Source organism: Prosopis cineraria, unplaced genomic scaffold (assembly GCF_029017545.1).
Source record: "Prosopis cineraria cultivar Desert tree isolate PC_DT_omini unplaced genomic scaffold, ASM2901754v1 PC8, whole genome shotgun sequence".
Classification (NCBI taxonomy): domain Eukaryota; kingdom Viridiplantae; phylum Streptophyta; class Magnoliopsida; order Fabales; family Fabaceae; genus Prosopis; species Prosopis cineraria.
Window position 1 is genome coordinate 192,769 of NW_026555339.1, and position 22,054 is coordinate 214,822.

General features: G+C 33.7%; 2 protein-coding genes across 2 annotated transcripts; one reads left to right on the forward strand and one right to left on the reverse strand.

Moving 5' to 3' along the window:
- Positions 1-5,708: 5,708 nt before the first annotated feature.
- Positions 5,709-7,423, reverse strand: LOC129318541 (probable CCR4-associated factor 1 homolog 7). Its single transcript, XM_054963379.1, has 3 exons — positions 7,054-7,423; positions 6,874-6,936; positions 5,709-6,775 (listed from the first exon to the last, which is right to left on the reverse strand). The coding sequence occupies exon 3, from the start codon at positions 6,728-6,730 to the stop codon at positions 5,909-5,911; it is 822 nt and encodes a 273-aa protein (XP_054819354.1). The 5' UTR covers positions 6,731-6,775; positions 6,874-6,936; positions 7,054-7,423; the 3' UTR covers positions 5,709-5,908.
- A 3,269-nt stretch (positions 7,424-10,692) lies between these two features.
- On the forward strand, positions 10,693-19,425 carry LOC129318205 (chaperone protein ClpB4, mitochondrial). The gene is made up of 10 exons (XM_054962843.1): positions 10,693-11,121; positions 12,951-13,169; positions 13,244-13,481; positions 13,962-14,157; positions 14,865-14,919; positions 15,625-15,775; positions 16,088-16,396; positions 16,550-16,815; positions 16,896-17,825; positions 18,803-19,425. The coding sequence occupies exons 1-10, from the start codon at positions 10,825-10,827 to the stop codon at positions 19,109-19,111; spliced, it is 2,970 nt and encodes a 989-aa protein (XP_054818818.1). The 5' UTR covers positions 10,693-10,824; the 3' UTR covers positions 19,112-19,425.
- The last annotated feature ends 2,629 nt before the right edge of the window (positions 19,426-22,054 follow it).

Consider the following 22,054-nt stretch of genomic DNA (forward strand, 5'->3'; position numbering starts at 1 on the left):
TATAAATCAATTATATACATCATAACACAATTAATTATATTCCAAATCAATCATATTAATCAATTTTTTTATAATTAATTATATCTAATTGGAATCCAAACACATCTAAAGAAATATATAAATAACCAAGTGCATACTTGGATAACCTCTATAATCAATTTTAAAAATTAAAATCATAATTTTGTAAAAAAAAATATATTTAAACACTTTCATTACATGTTAAAATTAATTAAGGACCTAAAATAATGTTTTTTAAAAATTGTCTAAACACATGTCATACATACTAAAATCAATTTTGATCCAAAACTATGTTGTTCAAATATCCAAACATTTATCATACATGCAAAAGCATCAGACTCCAATAACAAAGGGCGCATTTGGATTTCTATTAGAAAAAATTGATCATGTAAAAATTAACTAACATGGTTGATTTTGAATATAACTAAGTATGTTATATGGTATATAATTAATTTATAAAATTGACTAGTAAAATTAATTTTAATCATAATTGAAAAATATAATTGAAAAGCATAATTGAGAGTTACGTAGAACCATGATTTTGTGAAAATATATTTAAACACTTTTGTTACATGTTAAAATTAATTGTGAATTTATTTTTTTTTAATATCCAAGTACTCATCATACGTGCTAGAATTAATTATGAACCTGAAACATCATCTTAAAAAAAAATCCAAACTTATACCTATCTAAAATTACAGTCATCTCATAAACTACTATTACTTACTTTTCAATTATACTTTAAAAAAATCATCTAAAAATTATATAAACTATTCTACAAATCATGTTTTTGGGTTTATAATTATTTTGGCATGTGCAGAGCTATTCGAATATTTTTAAGAAGGTCATGATTATGGACTTACAATTAATTTTGCCATGTGTAATAAGTGTTTAGATATTTCTAAAAAAATCATAATTTTAAATTCGTAATTGATTTTGATATTTAAAAAAGATAGTTTGATATATGTTCACAAAATCATAGTTTTACTTCCCATATAATCGATTGATTTAGTCGTCTTAACATGCACACATAAGTTGACATGGCATCCACTGGGCGAAGGCCTGTAGGAAGTGACGAGGCTCTTTTTTGAGTGAAAATGAATTTCAGCGTTTGAAAATAACTATACAAAAGTCAACTAGGGGGAAATAAAATTACATCAGGCATCTGTAAGCAGACAAAGATTTAATTGTGTAACCAATTAAGGCTCTAGTTAGAACAAGAAAATCCACAACTGTGGTTGCTGTACCGGCAAAGATCTGTTTATTTCTGACTTCCCAAAGATTCCAAATAGTAATGCAAAATCCAATCTTTCAAGAGATATCCAGCCTTTTAGATTTTAAAGAGTCGATTAACCATATCTCAATGGTCTCCTTTGAAAATTTTGCATATAAATCAGATGGCAGTATCTTCTTCCATACTTTGGCAACAAAGGCGCATTCTTTCAGGACACGATTGATGTTTTCAATAGAATGGTGATAGAAGGGGCATTGCTAGCCACTTGACATCGTCCTGCAAAAGCCTTTTGAGTTGGTCAACAGACGCCCTTTACACAGAAGCCACATGAAAGTTCTAACCCGATGTGCAATAGGAAGCTTCTAAATGTATTTCTACTTTTCTTTAGTATCATTCCATTCCAAAGATTGGGAGGCAGTATAAGTTGATTTGACTTTGAATTCTCCACTGGCAATAAGATTCCAAAAGCAAGAAGGATTTTTAGCTTCAGTGACATTTACCATAACATTGTTGATTTTATGAAGGATAACATCGGGCACTAAGTAAGAAAACTGATCCCATATCTATTCACCAGCGTCAGTGATAGAGTCTGAGATTAGTCTCTACTGCTCTGCTTCATCTATTTCTGGAAAAGAGAGGTTTCTCAGAGGGCCATTATCATCAACCCAAAAATCATTCCAAAATTTAATGGATTTATCCAAACAATTTGCATCCTTGTATAAAGAACAAGTACATTAATACGCATATCAGTGATCACCAACAACAATAATAAACATTATTAAAGCTCTTTTTGAAACAATATTGTTAGAACTAGTTGGGTGCGTAAAGTTTATTTTCCTCCTTTGCTTGATAAAGTAGTTGAGCTATACTCTTTTATTGCGGGGGAAATTAAAGAGTATTCCAGGCATTTTTAAAAAAAATAAGTATTAAATATTTATTCAACTCTACATGGTTCATTACTTTCATTAACACGCGGGCCGGGGAAAAAAAGATTCGCTGATATGAAATTCAGTAAAAATGATTTTTTATATTTGACGGTGGAGGGAGTGTATCGTTAAGAGAGACTGTTTTGGGAGAAACACCATATGATCGTGACACTCGTCAAGTCTTCATCATCGACATTAGTACACCGACATAAATTCATGGATCTTTAGCTTTCACGCACATTCCATATCTTGTTTGAGAGTTTCTTTTAAGATGAAATAGAATGGAACATGTGATTAGAAATTTTATATTACTGTCTAGAATAATTTTTTAAGGATAGGGAATAGTTTAAAATAATTTTATAAGTTATATTACTACAAGATTGTCTTCATCCTTCTCACCCTTTCACTTCCTCCATCCCTCCCCCTCTCTCAAACTGAACAAATATAATTATAATTAATTCAAATCTATTTATTTTATAGTATTTTTTGAATGATTGTTAAATAAAATTGTTAATTTTTATGACAAAACTCTTAAACAATAGTATATTTCATTTCACTCCATTTCATTTCATTTCATCAAAGCCTGTTCAATTTCATCAGATACTCTCAGACATGTTATAAATGACTCGAGTAGTGTTTAGGAATTTTATACTACTATTCAGGAAATTTTTTTTTTTAAAAAATCTTGAAATGGTTTGGGAATTAGGATGGCCTTTCAACTCATTATTAGTATAAAAAAAACTCATTTTTTCTGGACCTCTCAACTTGAGAGATTGATGATAAAATGACTCGATATAAATAATATCATTAAAACTATCATCACTCTTCTTATTCCCTCTTACAAAATTGGATGTACATAAAGTATCGAAAATTAGACTAGTCATTAAACCATCAAAAGTTAGGGGTTAGTGATTCAATGAGCGTCAAATTAGGGGTTAATAAAATAATATAATTTAAATAAATATTCATCAATTATCAATACATTCATCCACATTCAAGATTTAAAGTCTTATATAACATAAAAAAATAATTCTAACAATAGTTAAAATTTTTTTACATAATAATAAAATTAAAGTGACAAAAGTAATAATAAGTTATAAATATATAATTAAAAATATAAAAAAATTACAAGTTAAAAATATTAAAAATATATGTAAATATATAGATTTAATTAATAAGATATTGAAATGTGTGAGGTGTATGGGTACTACATGGTGACAAGCAAAACATGCTTCGATGAAAAAAAAAGACAGAGAGGAGAAAATGTGTATGGAAAGAGACCAGGGGATGAAATGACGAAACTGCATCATTTGAATAAAGAAATTAATAAAACAATCGTAGCTTGTGATTTGAAATTTGAGCAATAACTGGACATTCCCTTCTTCATTTTATTTCCCTCTTCACCCTTCCTTTAGTTCAAGTGTTCGGCCCCTCTCTCTCTCTTGTGATTTGCGACAGTAGCAATAGCCCCACCAACATGAGACAAAGATGATAGCGAGCAATAGACAATAGCGGTAGAGCTGGTGGTGAAGCAGAGTTGCTGATGAAACCAATGGAGAGTCAATAAGGTCAAAGACAAGACTCACAGATGACAGACACACAGAGTTCTCAAACAAGAAGGTAGAAGGTTTGTTCTTTTCTTTTTGAACAGGTCATAGGCAAGAGGCAACCGCACGAGAGGCTTCTATATTTTTTTAAAAAAATTTCATGTAACCCACCTGACACGTGGGGTTGGGCGAGTTAATCCCAAGTCACTCGGGTTAACTCTTACCCAAACAAAATACAAAATCAGGTTGGACGCACTACCAATTTACTGATCCGATTTAGTTTTACAAACCACAAACATACACAATTATAACTTATTCAAGTGCATTAATGTTATTATAATTCTTAAATAATGAGCAAATAGAATCATTCATTCTTCTAATACAACTCCCAAGTAATAAAATATTATATTTCATTTCACTCAATCATGCTCCGACCCATTTCATTTGATTAGTGATCTTTTTTTTCATTCCATCAATGTCATCCAACATACCCTCAGTGATGACATGGATTAGGATTATGAGTTGCAGCCAATGGGCCATGAATTGTTATTGATTGGTTTAGGAGTTACGGGCCCTCTTAAAAGAAGCCTGGACATGCACAGATGGAGTTGGAAGGAGTATGGAGGCAGTGAAACAGCGAATCATCTCCCTTTATTTGCCTCTCTTAGTTGGCCACTTTCTTCGCAGAGCATGGATCTTCATCGTCTCTATTCCTTCTTACCCTGTCCTTGTTATTTTATTTTTTTTTCATTATGTTTCTCAATCTTACTGCAATATTAATATGATATTTCATGAGCTTATCTGTAATCTTTTGACATATCAATATCAAAGTTGGTTTATATTTTATACAATATCAAATGTGCTTTTGTTTCATGTGTTTACGGTGTATTCCACCTCACCACATTTTCATCATCTAAACTAACACCAGTCATTTAAAATGTAGATTTTGCTCAAACTAAATACGCGTCTTGTATGATTTTTTGTTATTGGAGAAACGATCAAGTATCTTTTTTTTTTGAGTAAAACTACACATTATGAGAAGCATATATCATTTTTTTTTCAATTATCCCTCATAAGTAAATATTTATTTTGAAGAGATAATCTTGTTTCATTGATTGTAGAGGATAATTTAGTTTGAATATTTTAATTTAAAACATAATTATTATGTTTAATCAAATTTTTTAAAATGTGTGAGTTGATTATTGTTATCTTATATTTGAAAATAGAGCAGTACAACTTATTATTGCATACTACCTATGTTAAAACACGAGACATTTTTTGAAGTAAAATATTAAAAAATATAAGATATATTAAATCTCTTAAGGTGCAATTAACATAACTATTTTAAAAACATCCTTAATTAAGGAGTATAACTAATAATGTTTCTAATTGAGATAACTTATGAAATGAGAACACTCATGAAAAGAGTGTGTAATTTTAAAAATAATTAATTAACTCATCGAAAATATAGTACAATTAAAAGTACTTGTTAATATTGAACTTAAGGAGAACTTTAGATTGATGATTTATATTTTCATAACATCACCTATGTTCTGAGCTCTCCATCTATCTTGCTAGAGTTGAATGATCAACTTATACAAGAAGCACTTTCCTACCAATAAAGATTCGGTGAATTAGCAAAGATTTGATATATAATTTACAAGTGACAAAAAATAGGATAAAATGTTATACATGAGAAAAATATTTTAAAAATCGTTGCTCTTAATAAAAAATAAACTAGAATTTTTTTTTTTCCAGACAACATAATAACTAAAACCCCTTTCTCTAATTTTGGTGAGGTAATTAAAAATAACACACACACATAGAAGGAGACAAACTATTGGCATTATGGACATTAGTCCTTAACCGAGTGACCATCAAGGAGTTCAGAAAACCACGGGGTTCATTTAAAGGAAAAAATTGATCAATTCCTCAAACTACAAGAAGTACCAGGCGCGAAACACGCAGCATGATCTTAAAAAATGGCTGCGGAATCATCGTAAGTTATTATTGAAACACTAACGGAAGTGATTTACAGAGAACCCAAGCTACAAGACCACGAAGGTTGTTTCAGTGGCAGATCAAGCAAAGACGAAATGTTACAAGAAAACGACGACTTTTTTGGCAGGGGCGTACACAAGCAAAAAGGTCACACTTGTTACTCTACAACCAATTATATTGTTTCAATTAGCCTGTCCATTTTCGACACCTAACCCGTACAAGACGCCAGAATACTTCTCCGCGGAACCATTGAAGAACACATCCCTTAACTTTCTAAATGTACAAGACGTGAGTAAGCTATCGGACCCGGCTTGATGGCAAGCACCAATCCTCTCAACTTCCAGCAATTCTGCAAGCTTGTTCAATCCACCATGGAGGTTGTTGCAGAACTTCATCAGATGCTTGATATCATACACCGTAGGGAAGTACATGTTGATCAAAGTAAAGAATCCCGACTGTGTATCAGGCAAGCTACGGCATGTCAATAACTTAAGGAGGTAACCAAAATCGTACCCACTATGAAATGTGACCCAATGGACTTCATTGTTCAGCACCACCCCTGAAGACATCAGAAGCTCCCCAAATCGGTTCATGTCAATGCCATTTTCATTGTTCTTCTTAAAATCAATTCCGCATTGGCGCAGTAATTCAACTGAGTCACTTGCAAAGATGTCTTCGCTGACATTAAACTCACGAAAGTTAAATTGCCAAATGCAATATTTGTCAGCTCCGCAAGTAGGAAGGTTTCCATGCTCATCGGACAAGGTGAGTCCCAATTGGATCAACTTCAACATATCAACGTTGTCCTTCAGTGTTTGATAGTTATAATCATTGATGTTTTTAAAATTACCCACCGGGCGAAGAACGACTCCGGGGAACTCCGTGTCCATGGCGATGTAATTATATTCGTCAACAATTTCACGGATCAATGCAAACTCTTCTTCAAGATTGTCTTTCCAAACCTCCCTGATTTGAACCGAATCGCTTTTCTGCAGTATTGACATTTCCGGTACACAAATCCAGAGCGGAAAATGCAATCAAGCCCAGATCTGCAAAAATACGTGCAAGCGTTCAAATCCCAAATAGATTTCAAACCGATCTCCGGCACAGACAACAAAAAATCTTCAAGCATACAGAAACTAAGAACCTGAAGCAGATTTCGGAGAACAGAGCTTCGAATCACAGAGTAGTCTTCGAGATTCGGCTAGATCTGCACAAAGCGCAGCACAATAAATCAACTATCGAACGAAGAGTAACGATTTCAGACAGAAGTGAAACATCGGCAAGAACCCTGAGGCGAGCATAAGTGAAGAGTGAGGAATCTGACCTTGAACTGGAGAAATTAAGGCTTGAATTTCGCAGATCTCGCACTCAGAATCGAAAATTTTGCTTCGCGAAGACAGAATCCAAGAATTGACTAGAGATAGGAGAGAAAGAAATCGGAGCCGGCGGGGTGCCTTGGATTACCAACAACAAGGGCTAGGGCGCCTCGTCGACTGAAAAGGTCTTGCCACGATGAGAGTTATGATTATGAAGTCGTTTGCTGCTGGAAATTTGGGATGCGACATCATAATACCAGTCGTTCGCTTCTTCGTTCTGACCACGCCACTCCCCTTACAGTCAGTTTGATTTTAGAACTTGGAATACCAAAATTCAAGTTTAAGAGGGATTTGATTGATAATTACGAGCCAAAAAAAGGGGCGGGGGGGGGGGGGGGCGCAGTCCCTCATCTTTAGGGATTAGTTTTTAAGGCCAGAGTAAGAATTAGAATAAAATAAGCATAAATATTAGTTGAGCCAAAACCGAGTATCAAAAAGTGAGATAGAGTTAGAAGTTTATTTTTTAAAAGATGTTGGTAAGGTATATCTAATTGGGTGTTAATCAATGACCAAGTCTGGTATCAGGTGAAGAGAATGTGGAGCAATAATGGTATTAAATATAAAGTATTGAATATAAAATGTGAACTTTGCGGGAAAGGGCAATCAATTGACTTCCGTCCCCATCATATTGATGTCCATGGTCCAAAATGGGAGGCTCCACTGGGGAACGTAAAGTCCAATTTAAATAATCTCCATCACTGCATTATCATTTGGTCTGAGAGGCGCATATGCTAATCATTTTTTTTTTTTTAAATATTGTGCTCATCATGGAAAGGATGAAAATGGAAAGGCTTGTAGCATATTTTTGAACAATTTTTTACACTATTGCTGGAGCCCGATATTTTTACAGAGATTCAGCATTTCAAAAATATAAAACATTTTAATAAAAATAAATTTAATTTATGATACTTGTTTAATATTATTATATTTATTATATTATTTTTAATATTTTTTATAAATAAAGTATTAAATAAAAGGTAATTTTGAAGGTCTATATTTTTATTTGAAAAAAAAATAAGGATACAAAGTATATTTAATAGTAAATTTTATATATATGAATGATTTTGTCTAAAAATATTTTATAAATTAGAACCAAAGGTTATTATTGACTATTAAGTTAAGTAGCTTTAATAATTAAAACTAATTTATTTGATCATGAAATTTAAGTGGGGTGAATTCATGGTGAGTTGAGAAACTTGAAGTAGAACTGAGTAATTTTTCAAAAGGCCCATTTGTTTAGTTTTTTTTTTAATGAAAGCTTTTTTTAAAAAAATTCATTTCTCAAAATTTTCATCATATTTGTTTAAAATCATAAAAATAATAAGGAAATAAAAAAAATTTCTAGTTATTCTGATAATTTAATTTAAATAATTTTAAAAAAAGAATAAAATACAATATCAAGAGAAAATATCACAACAACAAACCATATATGGGATATCATAAAATTTAAAAACAAGTAAATAATAAATCATTATTATAGTCCACAAATTTCTAAAAATCACTTTAAAAAGGGAGACTTTTATAAATATAATCCATGTTATAAGATCAAATCAAAGAAATAGGTCAATATTTATTATATTTTATATTATGATCAATTTATTATATTTATCAATGATATATTATGTACATCAATCATAGACCCCTAGTAATTTTTTAAAGATAAATTTTTTATATATCGATATAAATTGATCATACTCTTAAATTTTTACAAAATTGATTTATTTTTTTTTGAGCACAAGAATTTTTTCAACCAAAAATCCAATTTATCCCAAAAAAATTGAGCAAACGGGCCCTTTATTTAGGAATTGTAATGGATTTGCGATTAATAATTTAACTTTGATCCTAAAAAAATCAAAATTTTGGAAAGAAATGGTGGATTACTCGTTATTTTAGAAGCTAATTTGAATAACTTTTAAAAACAAACAAATGCATTACATGTAAGAAATGTCATAAAAATACAAAAATACAAAATATATTATACAATTTTAAAACTAATTAGATAACAAATAATTTTTTAAAGAACGAAAATTAAAAAAAAATAAAATCTGGAAATTGTTATACAATAATCACTTTTTATACTATAAGAAAAAGAAATAAAATAATTTTTACTTTGGATAAAATAATTTTTTTATAAAATCTCCAAATTATCTAAATTTCAAGCTTAAACGAATGGGTCTAATATTTGAACAGGATTTTTAAGATCAAGTGATTTTTTTTGTTCCATAAAAAGCTTAAACAAATGGCCATGAAAAAGTTTTAAAGGAGCTTGTTCAGTTTTTAAGTTCCTGTGACCTATTATGAACCATTAGATGTATATTTTTAGGCAAGCAAGATACTTTTAATTGGCTGGGTTAACAATTTATTAATGTTACGGGATGTATTACTGGGCTTTGGTGTGTTTAGGGTGCATTATATCATTTATGAGTTTATAATGAAATTTTTTTTGAAATAATATTTTAAGAATAAAAAAACTCTGATTATCTTTTGACAGTAACAATAAAAAACATCTTTTACGTCAACTTAAATAGTGGCGGAGGGAAAAAGAGACGCCGGGGAATATCGGAGATCGTGTGGCAAGTGCATCTCACGTTCGGGCTGTGTCGAACCGCCAATCCATCGGTCACTGGTTGGGTATAAAATAATAGGATTTGAATCACCGAATGCCATTAATGGCCAAATAAATAATTGAATGCAGTTGCAAATGGAAATATTTAAAAAAAGAAATGTGAAGTATGCTCGTCATTCATGTTTCTTTGGCCTTTGTCCTTCAAATTTCTGACACACAACAGCTAAAGAATCGCGTAAAGTGAGAGATGGCTCGTCTTTTTATCATAAATTAGATTTAATCCGTTAGTTGCCCAGTTATTTGTTGAAAAAAATGATTGAAATAAAAGAGATAACAACATTTACAAAAAAAACCAATTTAAGTAAAAATACTATAATAATATCAGATAAAATGAAGTTTAGGTTTGACATATATTAAAATTTTAAAGTGGATTGAATAGATATTTGATTTAAATCGTCTCCTATATCATCCAAAGTGAAGCTGTCTTATTAATTAGTTAATCCAAAGATTTTTTTAAAATAATTTTTAATGAAAAATTTTAACATTTTAGGTTAAAGAATAAATATGTTATGCTCTAAAAGTAAGATTCTAAACTATATTTAATTAAATTTATTGATATTCATAATTTTATAAAATAAAATGTTGTTGTAAAATAATGATTAAAGAGCCTCTAAATTCAAACTAAAAGGACTATATTAATTTTTCCTTGCATACACAAGTTATGAAATTGATCTCTTATTGTGAACATGAGATAAACCGAATATAAAATAATTTTATATATCTACTTATCACTTTAATTTTAATAATTTTTTAAAGAATCAATGTTAAATTAGCAATAATTAATAGAAAGAATGATAAATAAGGATATTATAAGAATATTAATGTTAAATTAAATTTTTTTTAATTATAACGTCTTTAAATTTTAATGCTTCTTTTATTGTATTTTAATACTAATATTTTTATAAAGTCTTTTGTTTTACCTGTTATTTTTCCAGAAGAAATCGCACCGTGGACATTCTACCAGCTTCCTTTTGCCCCATCCCCAAGTTTTCAGACAATATTTCATTCAGAACCTGAATGTGATATTTCAGGAGAATAATCCTTGATCGTTACGCTACACAGTACGCGCTACGCAGCCTCGCTCTCGCCGTTGATGGCAACTCGAAGAAATTTAAGGCTAACCAAACCCGCTTTTGCTGCCATCAGCGGGTCTAGGACCTCTCACAAATCTCTCTATCATTCTCACTCCGCACTCGGTCGCCGTGAGCAGGTGTTATCCGGCCTCCCTTCTACTTCAGCAAAGTCAAATGCTCAAAATTTCTTGTCTCGGGCTCAGATTATCAATAGAGTTGCACAGAGTAATGCAGCCTCCGCTCAGTTACTATCTCGCCCTTTCACTCGCCAGTTCCACTCTTCTAATCCCTCCCACCGCACCGCGGGCACTACTCAGGTTTCTATATCTATTTCCACTGTATTCATTTGAGTTATATTAAACTCGGTAATTATCTGTCAATTGAAGAAATTTGATCATTCTTTGCATTGGTTTCATTTTTTACTGTTGGGTGATTTAGACTCTTATTGTTCGGTAGAGTCTGCTAGGGGAGCGAGAAGACGAAATAGAATCAGACTGGGCGAATGTTAGTTTGAACCTGTCGGCTGGTAACTGATTAGACTAACCATTCCGTTTTAATTCAAGCGATGAAAATTGAATTACTGGACTCCCCATTTTGTGTGGATAATGTAGACTGTCACATTTCTCCCTTGTAAATTTGCTGTTTCATGTCCGAGTTCCAGAGTTATTCCTTCGCGAAACCTTTTCTTAGCTTTTCTCGTAGGATAGCTGAATCTTCGTCAAATGAGTTATTTGTGTGAACATGAAGACAAGGATACGCGGGAATTTACAGCCTTTGAGGTTGAGGTATAATAGTGGGTTTGGTCGGATGGCAATACTCTTAGCTTTATTGGCGTATGTTTCATTTGAGATGTGCGAAATGCTATATTTTTATGACTTCTGCATTTTGCTCTACTCATGCATTATAATTTCTAGAGTGACCGGGCTGCTTTGCTAGTTCGCTTCGGTTGATTATGGGGCCTGCTGAGATATCTTTTTTTGTTGAGCATTATACGAAAGGATTGCTTATCATCTTTATATGTATCTTTTGCTTTGGGAGGTTATAATGTCTCCTATTATCTGTCCTTCTAAACTTTTGTTATGAGGATTGTTTATCATCTTCTTGTTTCATGTCTTTCTTCTTCCTCAGCAAAATGTAGCTTTCTAGTACAAAAAAGAAAGAGAAAGTCAACATGTTGAACATTGTTTTCTTATAACTGACACCACTAAAACTGTCGGGATTCTATGACTTGAGCTGTTAAACCACCTGAAAGAATTAGGAAACTCATTACAAGTTCTCTTCTCCTTTTGCTATCAGTTGTTAGTTGAAAGTACTTTCATCATGAAAAACGATACTCCATCAATTAGCACAAATTAGAGAATGGAAGTTAGACGATACTTTATTATTTTTTAATTTAATTTTTGAAAGATAGCTCATGAGATCTAGCTAAACTTTTTTAGCTAAGAAAATTGATGGAAATCAAGGGACAAGTTAGAATCCAACATTTAATACCTTTGATTCGTTGCAAAGCATTGTCCAGAGGACAAAAAAACAGAAAGCCTTAAATTCATTAATTAGGGATGTCCTATATAATTGAGGACTCCTAAAGGCAAATGGAGTTCCAAAAGACTCAAGAAAGATTCTTATCATATTAGGCTTAACCTAAGATACTTAGGCCCATGAGTCCAATTGGTCTAGTGAATATTCTTTCTTGAATTTAGGAAATTAGTTTATCTTATTTTAAATTCATATTTAATTTTAGGAAAATTAGTTTATCTTGTTTTAAATTCAAATAAGAATAAAATATATCCATAGGGATATAATCTATCCATTTGGAATCTTAGTTTAACTAGGATTGCATCATGTATGTTTTTAAAAGTCTATTTAAACAGTTCAGTTTTTTGTATTTTTAAAAACTTGATTGAATTTTCTTTCAACTGTAAGGCTATTTCAATTAGTGTTGTTCTTAGTGAGATAACACGCCATGGAATTTCAAATTATCGTGAGTTATCGTTTGGTTGCCCTGTATCAAAAATGTTCTTGAATTGTTTAAAAGGCTATGTTAATATAATTGCTTCATAATTTTCACCCCAAAAAAATCCAGCAAATGGAATGAGTGTGATTTTGCACATTTGTGAGTTAATGTGCTTTCTATCTTTTGTTTCAGATTACCCCAGCAGAGTTCACAGAGCTGGCATGGGAGGGTATTGTTGGTGCTATCGATGCAGCAGGAGCTGCCAAACAACAAGTTGTGGAGTCTGAGCATTTAATGAAAGCCTTATTGGAGCAAAAAGATGGTCTAGCCCGACGAATATTTACCAAGGCTGAACTGGACAACACATCAGTTTTGCAGGCTACAGATGACTTCATATCTCAGCAACCAAAGGTGTGTTTCGGGTGCTGGATATTTGCAACTATTGCAGAAACCTATACTTCTAACTCTTGAATTTCATTTGACAGGTAACAGGTGACACAAGTGGACCTGTGATGGGTTCACACCTTGTTTCTCTCTTGGACAATGCACGAAAGTACAAGAAAGAAATGGGGGACGAATATGTTTCTGTTGAGCATTTCTTGTTGGCATTTCTATCAGATAAGAGGTTTGGGCAACAGTTATTCAAGAACCTTAACATTAGTGAGAAAAATTTGAAAGATGCTATCCAGGCTGTTCGTGGAAGTCAAAGAGTGACTGACCAAAGTAGGATATGTTCTGTTAATTGAAAATAATTGTTTTTTTGACACTAAGCCACAGCCAAATTTAGTTAGTATAAGAATAGGAACTTTATTTGGATGACTGAAAAATAGTTTAAGTGTTGCAATATTTTATGCTTTTAACCAGTTAAAGTTGAAAGGGGACAAATGACCAAGCAGCAATTAAAAAATTGGTGGTGCGATGGATACACAGATTCCAATTTTTTATTGGTTTGCATGTATTTACATCCCTGATTCTTGAGAAACTTACCGAGTTATGGAGGAATTCCTAAGTCTCCTACTTGTACCAAAGTTTTGTTTTTGTTTTCCATTAATTTGTTGAGACCTTTTATTTTAAATATTTTTTGACATGTGGTCACAATCTTATTGCCTTTCAATGATTATATGCTCATCTTCTTTTGTTTGTTTATCTGTTTTTTGTTTGTGTGCAACCGCCTCTTTATTTCTGGTTGCCAACTTTATGCAGATCCTGAGGGAAAGTATGAGGCGCTAAACAAATATGGAAATGACTTAACCGAACTTGCTAGGCGTGGCAAACTTGATCCAGTCATAGGTCGAGATGATGAAATTCGGCGTTGCATTCAGATATTGTCAAGAAGAACAAAAAATAACCCTGTAATTATTGGCGAACCTGGTGTTGGGAAAACTGCAATTGCTGAAGGGTTTGGCTACTTATATTTAGGCTTTATATGTTCACCATAAGATACAAGCTTCTTTGTTATCAGTATTTCTTTTGTATAAGTTAGGTCTATTAATCCTTGTGTGTTGATTTTGAGTTCCATTATAAGCAGTCATTTCCTTTTTGTTGAAATAAAGCTCGTTTGTTATATGTGAGTGCTTTATATCTCTTTCATGCATGCCTTGCGTTCTTTTTACTACAGTTCTGATTTGGGAAAAAAATAAAGTCCTTCCAAGCATTGAAATGTGCCTGGTGAATTAAGGATGGCATGGTAATGTGAAGCTCATGCACTGTGAGATTGAATTTAGAATAATCTTAGATGAATAATTGTTCCTAAAAACTGCTATTTCACATTCTAATGTATTTCCTTTGTCTTGAGAATTTGCCATTGGAAACTAAGTCAACCTTCTGGATCAAGGCATAAATGCTTGAATAAAGTTTAGGCTAAAAGTTTCGATCTAGCCATTATATTTTAATCTTGTTTAACTGAAATGAGCTTGCCATGGTGCAATTCAAATATCTATAGTAGATTAGATCATTAGAATTTAGGTTGTTTAACAGCTTAAGGCTGTTCTGATTTTTTGGTCGCATGTGTATTTGCTGGCTTTGTGATTTTTAATGAATTAGTTACATACTCATTTCCTACATTTTATTGGACCAAAACAATTAAACACTTGCATCTTCTTACAGATTAGCTCAAAGGATAGTGCGTGGAGATGTTCCCGAACCATTGTTGAACCGAAAGGTTGAACTTTGTTTTCTTGCCCTGGCTATGAAGTGATAATGGAATTCTAGCTGAAGAAAAGATAATGGAATTGGGCTTGCAATGGATTACTTTACATGCTGTTGATTCTCCGTCCAGGCCTTGCTCATTAAATCACATCACGCAATGCTTTAGCTGTTACACTTTGTTGTAGCATCATATTCTCCTAATTGATTTTTATTTTTTTCTAAACAACTCAAAATTTGATTTGAAAAATGCTAGCACCAGACTTTCTGATTCCTATAAGCCTGAGCAGGATGCCTAGGGCCTAATTTTGGAAATATATAGAAGTATTTACTGTATTTACTGTATGAGATGAACAAGGGAATTTCCGGGTTCTAGAATATGCTTCAGCAAGCTTGACTTAGTTAATGGCGTGACATACAGTACGAGGATTCAGTTGAACACTCTCTTGTGATAATGCTTCCTTTTCAAGTATTCAATTGAATATACAACCCTTCAATGTTTTACTTTTGAAAATGTCTTCCTATGATTGAATAAATTTCAGAATGTGGCCATTTTTATCATTATGAGACTTTTTCTATTTACTTATGATGCCTTATGGCATGGGTTACATCACATCATTACTTGTTTTCCTGTGAACTTCTAGTTTGGAATGCAAAGCTATGTTTTTTTTTTTTTTTGAATTTGTTTACAACGTTTTCTTCTATGTTTGATGTTGCACAGTTGATCTCCCTTGATATGGGTTCATTGGTTGCTGGTGCCAAGTTTCGTGGAGACTTTGAGGAAAGGTTGAAAGCTGTTCTGAAGGAAGTTACGGCTTCAAATGGGCAAATAATTTTATTTATTGATGAGATTCATACTGTTGTTGGTGCAGGTTGGTCACCTTGCTCTTGTAAAACTTTTTGTTATTTCCCTGCCACTGGGAATATGCTATACTTGTTATGTACAGAACTTGCTCTCATTCCCCCTCATCCTGATCTCCTATTGTCATAGTTGTTTGTTATAATGCCAAACTAGTTCAGGTTTTGATTGTTTCCTGCAAAGCATTCTGGTCTAAAATAATAGTTCTGCTTATCTGGTTTTGTTTGTTCTGTGATCCTAATATGTTGTTTGCCCAGCTCTGTTTCCACTGTGTACTTTTTGCAACATCTAATAGTTTCCTTTTTGATCATTGGTTTACTAATAGGGGCTACAACTGGTGCAATGGATGCTGGGAATTTATTGAAGCCAATGCTTGGGCGAGGTGAACTTCGATGTATTGGAGCAACTACACTGAATGAATACAGAAAGTACATTGAGAAGGATCCTGCACTCGAGCGCAGGTTTCAGCAAGTATTTTGTGGCCAACCCTCTGTTGGAGACACCATATCAATTCTTCGTGGTTTACGTGAACGCTATGAGTTGCATCATGGAGTGAAAATATCTGATAGTGCACTTGTTTCAGCTGCAGTTCTTGCAGATCGATATATAACTGAACGTTTTCTGCCTGACAAAGGTCAGTTATGATATTGTTGATTGAATGAAAAGGTTTAGTTTTTAGAAGTTTTTATCAGTTTCTTGAAATCACTTCCAGTTGATGCTGTCAGGCTTGGAAAAATTTTCTGTTTCTTTTATGCTTCTAATACATGATTTAGCTTCTTGCTTTCAGCCATTGATCTTGTTGATGAAGCTGCTGCGAAGCTAAAGATTGAGATTACATCAAAGCCAACTGAGTTGGATGAAATAGATAGAGCTATCCTTAAGTTGGAGATGGAAAAACTCTCTCTGAAAAATGACACTGATAAAGCATCGAAAGAAAGATTAAGTAAGCTTGAAAATGATTTGAGTTCACTTAAACAGAAGCAAAACGAATTATCAGGACAATGGGATCGTGAAAAGACCCTGATGAATCGGATAAGATCGATTAAAGAAGAGGTAATATTCAGTTCATTTGACATCATCAGCTAAAATATTTAACTTACATTTCTGGGTGATAATGTTTAAAGCACCTGTAGATTGATAGAGTTAACCTAGAGATGGATGCTGCTTGGCGTGAGCAAGACCTTAATCGAGCTGCAGAGCTTAAGTATGGAACTCTAGTATCCCTTCAACACCAATTAGAACAAGCTGAACAGAACCTAGCTGACTTCCAAAATTCTGGACAATCGTTACTTCGGGAAGAGGTCACTGATCTTGATATTGCTGAGATTGTAAGCAAATGGACTGGTATACCATTATCAAACCTCCAACAAACAGAGAGAGAAAAGTTGGTCTCCCTGGAACAAGTTCTTCATAAGAGGGTAGTTGGACAGGATATCGCTGTGAAATCTGTGGCTGATGCTATCAGACGTTCAAGGGCAGGATTGTCTGACCCTAAACGTCCAATTGCAAGCTTCATGTTCATGGGTCCAACTGGTGTTGGGAAAACTGAGCTTGCAAAGGCTTTGGCTGATTACCTGTTTAACACAGAAAATGCTCTCATTAGAATTGATATGAGCGAGTATATGGAGAAACATGCAGTTTCACGTTTGGTTGGGGCTCCCCCTGGTTATGTTGGCTATGAAGAAGGTGGACAGCTAACTGAAGCTGTTCGTAGAAGGCCTTATTCAGTGGTACTTTTTGATGAAATAGAGAAGGCTCATCATGATGTCTTCAACATTTTATTGCAGTTGTTGGATGATGGAAGGATTACTGATTCCCAAGGAAGGACTGTTAGCTTCACAAATTGCGTTGTCATAATGACTTCAAACATTGGGTCTCATTATATACTTGAAACTCTTCAGAGTACACAGGGTGACAGAAATGCTTTTTATGATCAAATGAAGAGACAAGTGATTGAATTGGCTCGGCAAACATTCCGTCCTGAGTTCATGAATCGTATTGATGAATATATTGTTTTCCAGCCTTTGGATTCCAAGCAGATCAGCAAAATAGTTGGGCTGCAGGTAATTTTCCTGTGCAGATATTACTTGCATTTATTTTTTATCCTTTTCTTTTGGCATTCATGGAACCTCCCTGATAAGGCTTGATTGGGAATTTTGAAGAGAGTGGAGTGGGGCAAGGAAGGCAGCCCTCTCCATTGATAATAAGATTTCAATGAAAAAGGACGGTATTCCAATTCCTGGTGTTTGGATGGTACACTGTCTTTAATGGGGTGGAGTGAGTTTGAAGGATAAAACTTCCAATATTATCCGTGTTGTTAACTCTAAAAATAACAGACAAGTTGAGAGGATTAAAGAAAGAACTGAGAAACAAGAGAGCCCAAACATCCAAGTTGGAGTGCTTTGAAAATTGGGTTATGAGGAACTTATTACTTTAATTATAAAATTGATTTGACTGTTCGGTATAGGATCGAGTCTTGAAGAAACAAGTGTTTCTGATAGCCATATAGTAGTTGATATGCTTTGCAGTCGAAGTCACCTGAAATGTTCATGCGCATGCATTTAAAATATCAACCTAGATTGGGAGGCCAAAGATACGGTCTGCCTAAGTTTATAATTCAAACCTTTCTTTCTCTCGAATAAAATTATGTTATACATCAGAGATTGGACAAGTAGTTTTTTATGACTGTTCCTATTGAATAATTTATGAAAGAAGTGTATGGTACTATGAGCATCTTCAAGTAATGTAAATTCAAGTGCAATTGCATGATTCAAGTATATAATTCCTAGGTCAATCTATGGGTGTGTTGCTTGTATTTATGTTTAATATGCAAATGGTAATTTAAGTTAGAACTGACCGCGCAATTCATATTGCAGCACTTAGAAGAGGTATCCTATGCAGTGTCTATATTCTTATAGAGCCACCACTAAATTTATAAGTGTTAACTGTTTTTGATCGCCTCATAGAGTGTAATAATTGCCGCCCCAATTTATTTTTATTGCTAAAGTTATAACTTGATATATGTTTTCATCTGTGACAGATGGAACGGGTCAAGGACAGGCTCAAGCAAAAGAAAATAGATCTTCATTACACAAAAGAAGCTGCGGAACTTCTGAGTGCATTGGGTTTTGATCCAAATTTTGGGGCAAGACCAGTCAAAAGAGTTATACAGCAATTGGTTGAGAATGAAATTGCAATGGGAGTATTAAGGGGAGATTTCAAAGAAGAGGACTCAATTGTTGTCGATGCTGATGTGACTCCCACGAACGAGGACCATCCGCCCCAAAAGAGACTGCTTATCAAGAAATTGGAGAATCCTGCTGCGGATGCTCTGGTTGCAAATGACTAGTGTTGCCCTTTATAGTTTATAATTATACCTGACGGTGACATCACAGAGTTGTTAGTATTTAGCAGGCAACTAAGAAATTCTCTGGTTAGCGATGTTTTCCTCACAACCTAGAGTTATGATTTCTCCTCTCTATTTCTCTCTCCTTGCTCCCCTGTTCATGACTGAGCAAAAACGTGATCAAGAAATGTTGGGACTGGGATCAGCTCAAAGGCTGAGGTGTACGAAGTCAAGAATTTAACTTGTCAGGCTTATTTTATAGTCTATTTATTTGTATGATCTTTTCTCATTCATTATTGGAAATAAAATTTTGAACATGCTAGGTTGATAATGCGGGCAAGGGGCGAAGCAGAGATCGTTGAACATGGTCCACGCAGCATGTACTTGTGATTGCGAGGCCGGTAGAACCAAAAAAATACAACCACCTCGGATGAAAAAATGGCCAAAAACCGGACACAATGATTAGTATCATCATCGTTGCATGCATAGGAGAACAAAAAGGTTTCATCTCCTTTGGCCGCGCATGACATGGGAATTCGAACCATGGAACAATCGCCCCGAGCGTTAGCTTTAACTGCCACAGGATGAGTTTGGTCGGACGTTTCCCGATTTGGGTGCCCAAAACGGACATCACATACGTAACCATCTCCATTCATGCCTTCCTCTCCCAAAACTAAAATCGGGGCCACATGTATGCGATTTTCTTCGGCTCTCACAGAAGACTACTTCATGGGAAGATATTAATTCCTAAATTCCCATAATCCGATTTTACGATTGGGTTCTTTTTTGTTTACGTAATGTTAGGGGATAGATATACACGTGTATCTTGCGGTTGGGCGTGGAAGAATAACAAGCCAGCTTCAGCTAACATGAGGCGTCGATCGCTGTGCTCTGTGTGGCTGAGAGCATAGCTGCGTCATGCTCCTCTCCAAGTCTCTTTTATTTTCGCACCATCTCCTGGGCCCCGGTGGCTAAATGAAGATAGAATCCGCCCTTGCAAACACCTCGCATTCCTTTTGTACCCAATGAAGCTAATAACATGTCAATTTCTCGATTCTGAATACAAATATATTTTTAATGTGGAGAGACACGGATGTTGCCACCTAATTTTTTTTTGCTTTTGGAATTGAAGCCATGGATAAATCATGCTAACGGACAAGATGAGTCCTATCAAGATGCAAAAAATTACTAAAACCAAGTGGCGAGGCATTGAAAATAATTTAGTTCACCCTTCCGCTTTGTGAGATTTGATGTTAGCCTATTTCTTCATTTTCCCTCTCTCCCCCTGTTTCCCCCCTTTCAGTGTGAAGCAAGACCGATAGCTGCAGAAGTTGTCTAACCACAAACATGAGATTCATGGGTGTGGCGTAGACAAGATCTTAATGAAAAATAAATGAGAGGTGAGGCCAGGCTAGGAAACATGGCTGCAGCTAATATTTATATGATTCCCGAGATCCTCACTGCAATATAAAATAATAGAGACAAACAAAGATGGTTATTTAAATTCAAAGAATGCGACGAGGGCAGCAGAGTGAGTGACTCTCTGGTTTATTAAATCAAATCCAAAGAATCTGGGACTGGGAACAATCTATTGAAGAGGGGGGAAATGATACTCCCAGTACAATGTTGAGCTAGATCCACGGCGTTTACAGTGTGAGCTGGCACTTGCATTCCCTGAGGTTGTACATCTGGAAACAAGAATGAGCTGATAAACAACGGGATTCTGGGACCCAGGGTCATAAAATCATCACCGGCCTTCACGAAGCTTCCCTTGTTTACACACACATAAGCCGTCTCCCTGTGGTCGAGCGGTAATCGTTTCCCTTTACACACTACATTCAGTACAGTACCCTACCATGTCGTAGTACTACCATCCATCCCCAAAGTTTCCCGAATCTTGAGGCAAGAGCCTTTCCACGTCTCTTTTCTTCCTTTTCCTCTTCGCTCTCTTTCTTAGCATAGATGTGCCACCTCCAATCCACGGAAAAGCAAGTTTGTTAAGGTGGTCTTACCGTACAATCAGTGCACTCATGCATCATTTCTTACTATTTCTCAAATCTCAACGAATAAAACCCACGTCCAAACGGCATCGGTAAAGAAGAGCAAAAAAGTGAAGAGCTCGTGTTCAGATCTTTTTGTTTTTAATCTGGCCTGATAACTTGGTTGCCTCTTTATCTATAATAAAATTGCGAATATAATTACCTAACAAATAAATTACGACTGTTTAATTTTTTTCAGGGACGAAAGAGCCATACAATTAACTGTTTGTGTATACTCATAATAATTATTAATTAATAATTTCTAAATAATATGCTAGCAATTCACTATAAATTTTACATTATAATATAAAGGGATGGAAATATCAGCAAAAAGAAAAAGTAAGAAAATTGTCAAAGGTCGGTTTAAATCCCATTTTTTAAGGAGGAAAACGCAAGGAAGCAGGCTGATTTGAAAAAGAGGTTCAGTTTTCATATTCATCCTTGAATTCATTTTTAGAAGGAGATTTAAATCATTCAAATTTGATCCAAATTTAAAGTATTATTATATAATATATTTATTAAAATAAAATTTTATAAAATTTATAAAATAATTTTAATATGGTTTAAATTTAATTTAAATGATTTAATTTAATATTAAAATTTTTATAATTAATATATATTCTGTATGTTCTAAACTGTAAAAAGCATATATATATATATATATATAATCAATAGATATCAATTATAAAAATTTTAAATTAAATTTAAACGAAATTAAAAATAGAAGATTTATTAAAATTATTTTTAAAAGTTTTATGTTAACAAATATAATATATAATAATAATATTTAAAATTTCTCAACTTGAGATGAGTTGGGAACCAATTCCTTCGAAAAACACAGTATAGATAGCAAAATAAAATAATAATCAGATAAAGTGAACTATATGATCATTGATCAGACTTCCTT

Bases quoted from the DNA above. Each gene is read 5' to 3' on its own strand.
- LOC129318541 (XM_054963379.1), bottom strand. From the start codon at position 6,730: ATGTCAATACTGCAGAAAAGCGATTCGGTTCAAATCAGGGAGGTTTGG.
- LOC129318205 (XM_054962843.1), top strand. From the start codon at position 10,825: ATGGCAACTCGAAGAAATTTAAGGCTAACCAAACCCGCTTTTGCTGCC. The intron at 13,170-13,243 runs GTGTGTTTCGGG...TTCATTTGACAG, and splicing joins TCATATCTCAGCAACCAAAG to GTAACAGGTGACACAAGTGG. The intron at 16,397-16,549 runs GTCAGTTATGAT...TCTTGCTTTCAG, and splicing joins ACGTTTTCTGCCTGACAAAG to CCATTGATCTTGTTGATGAA.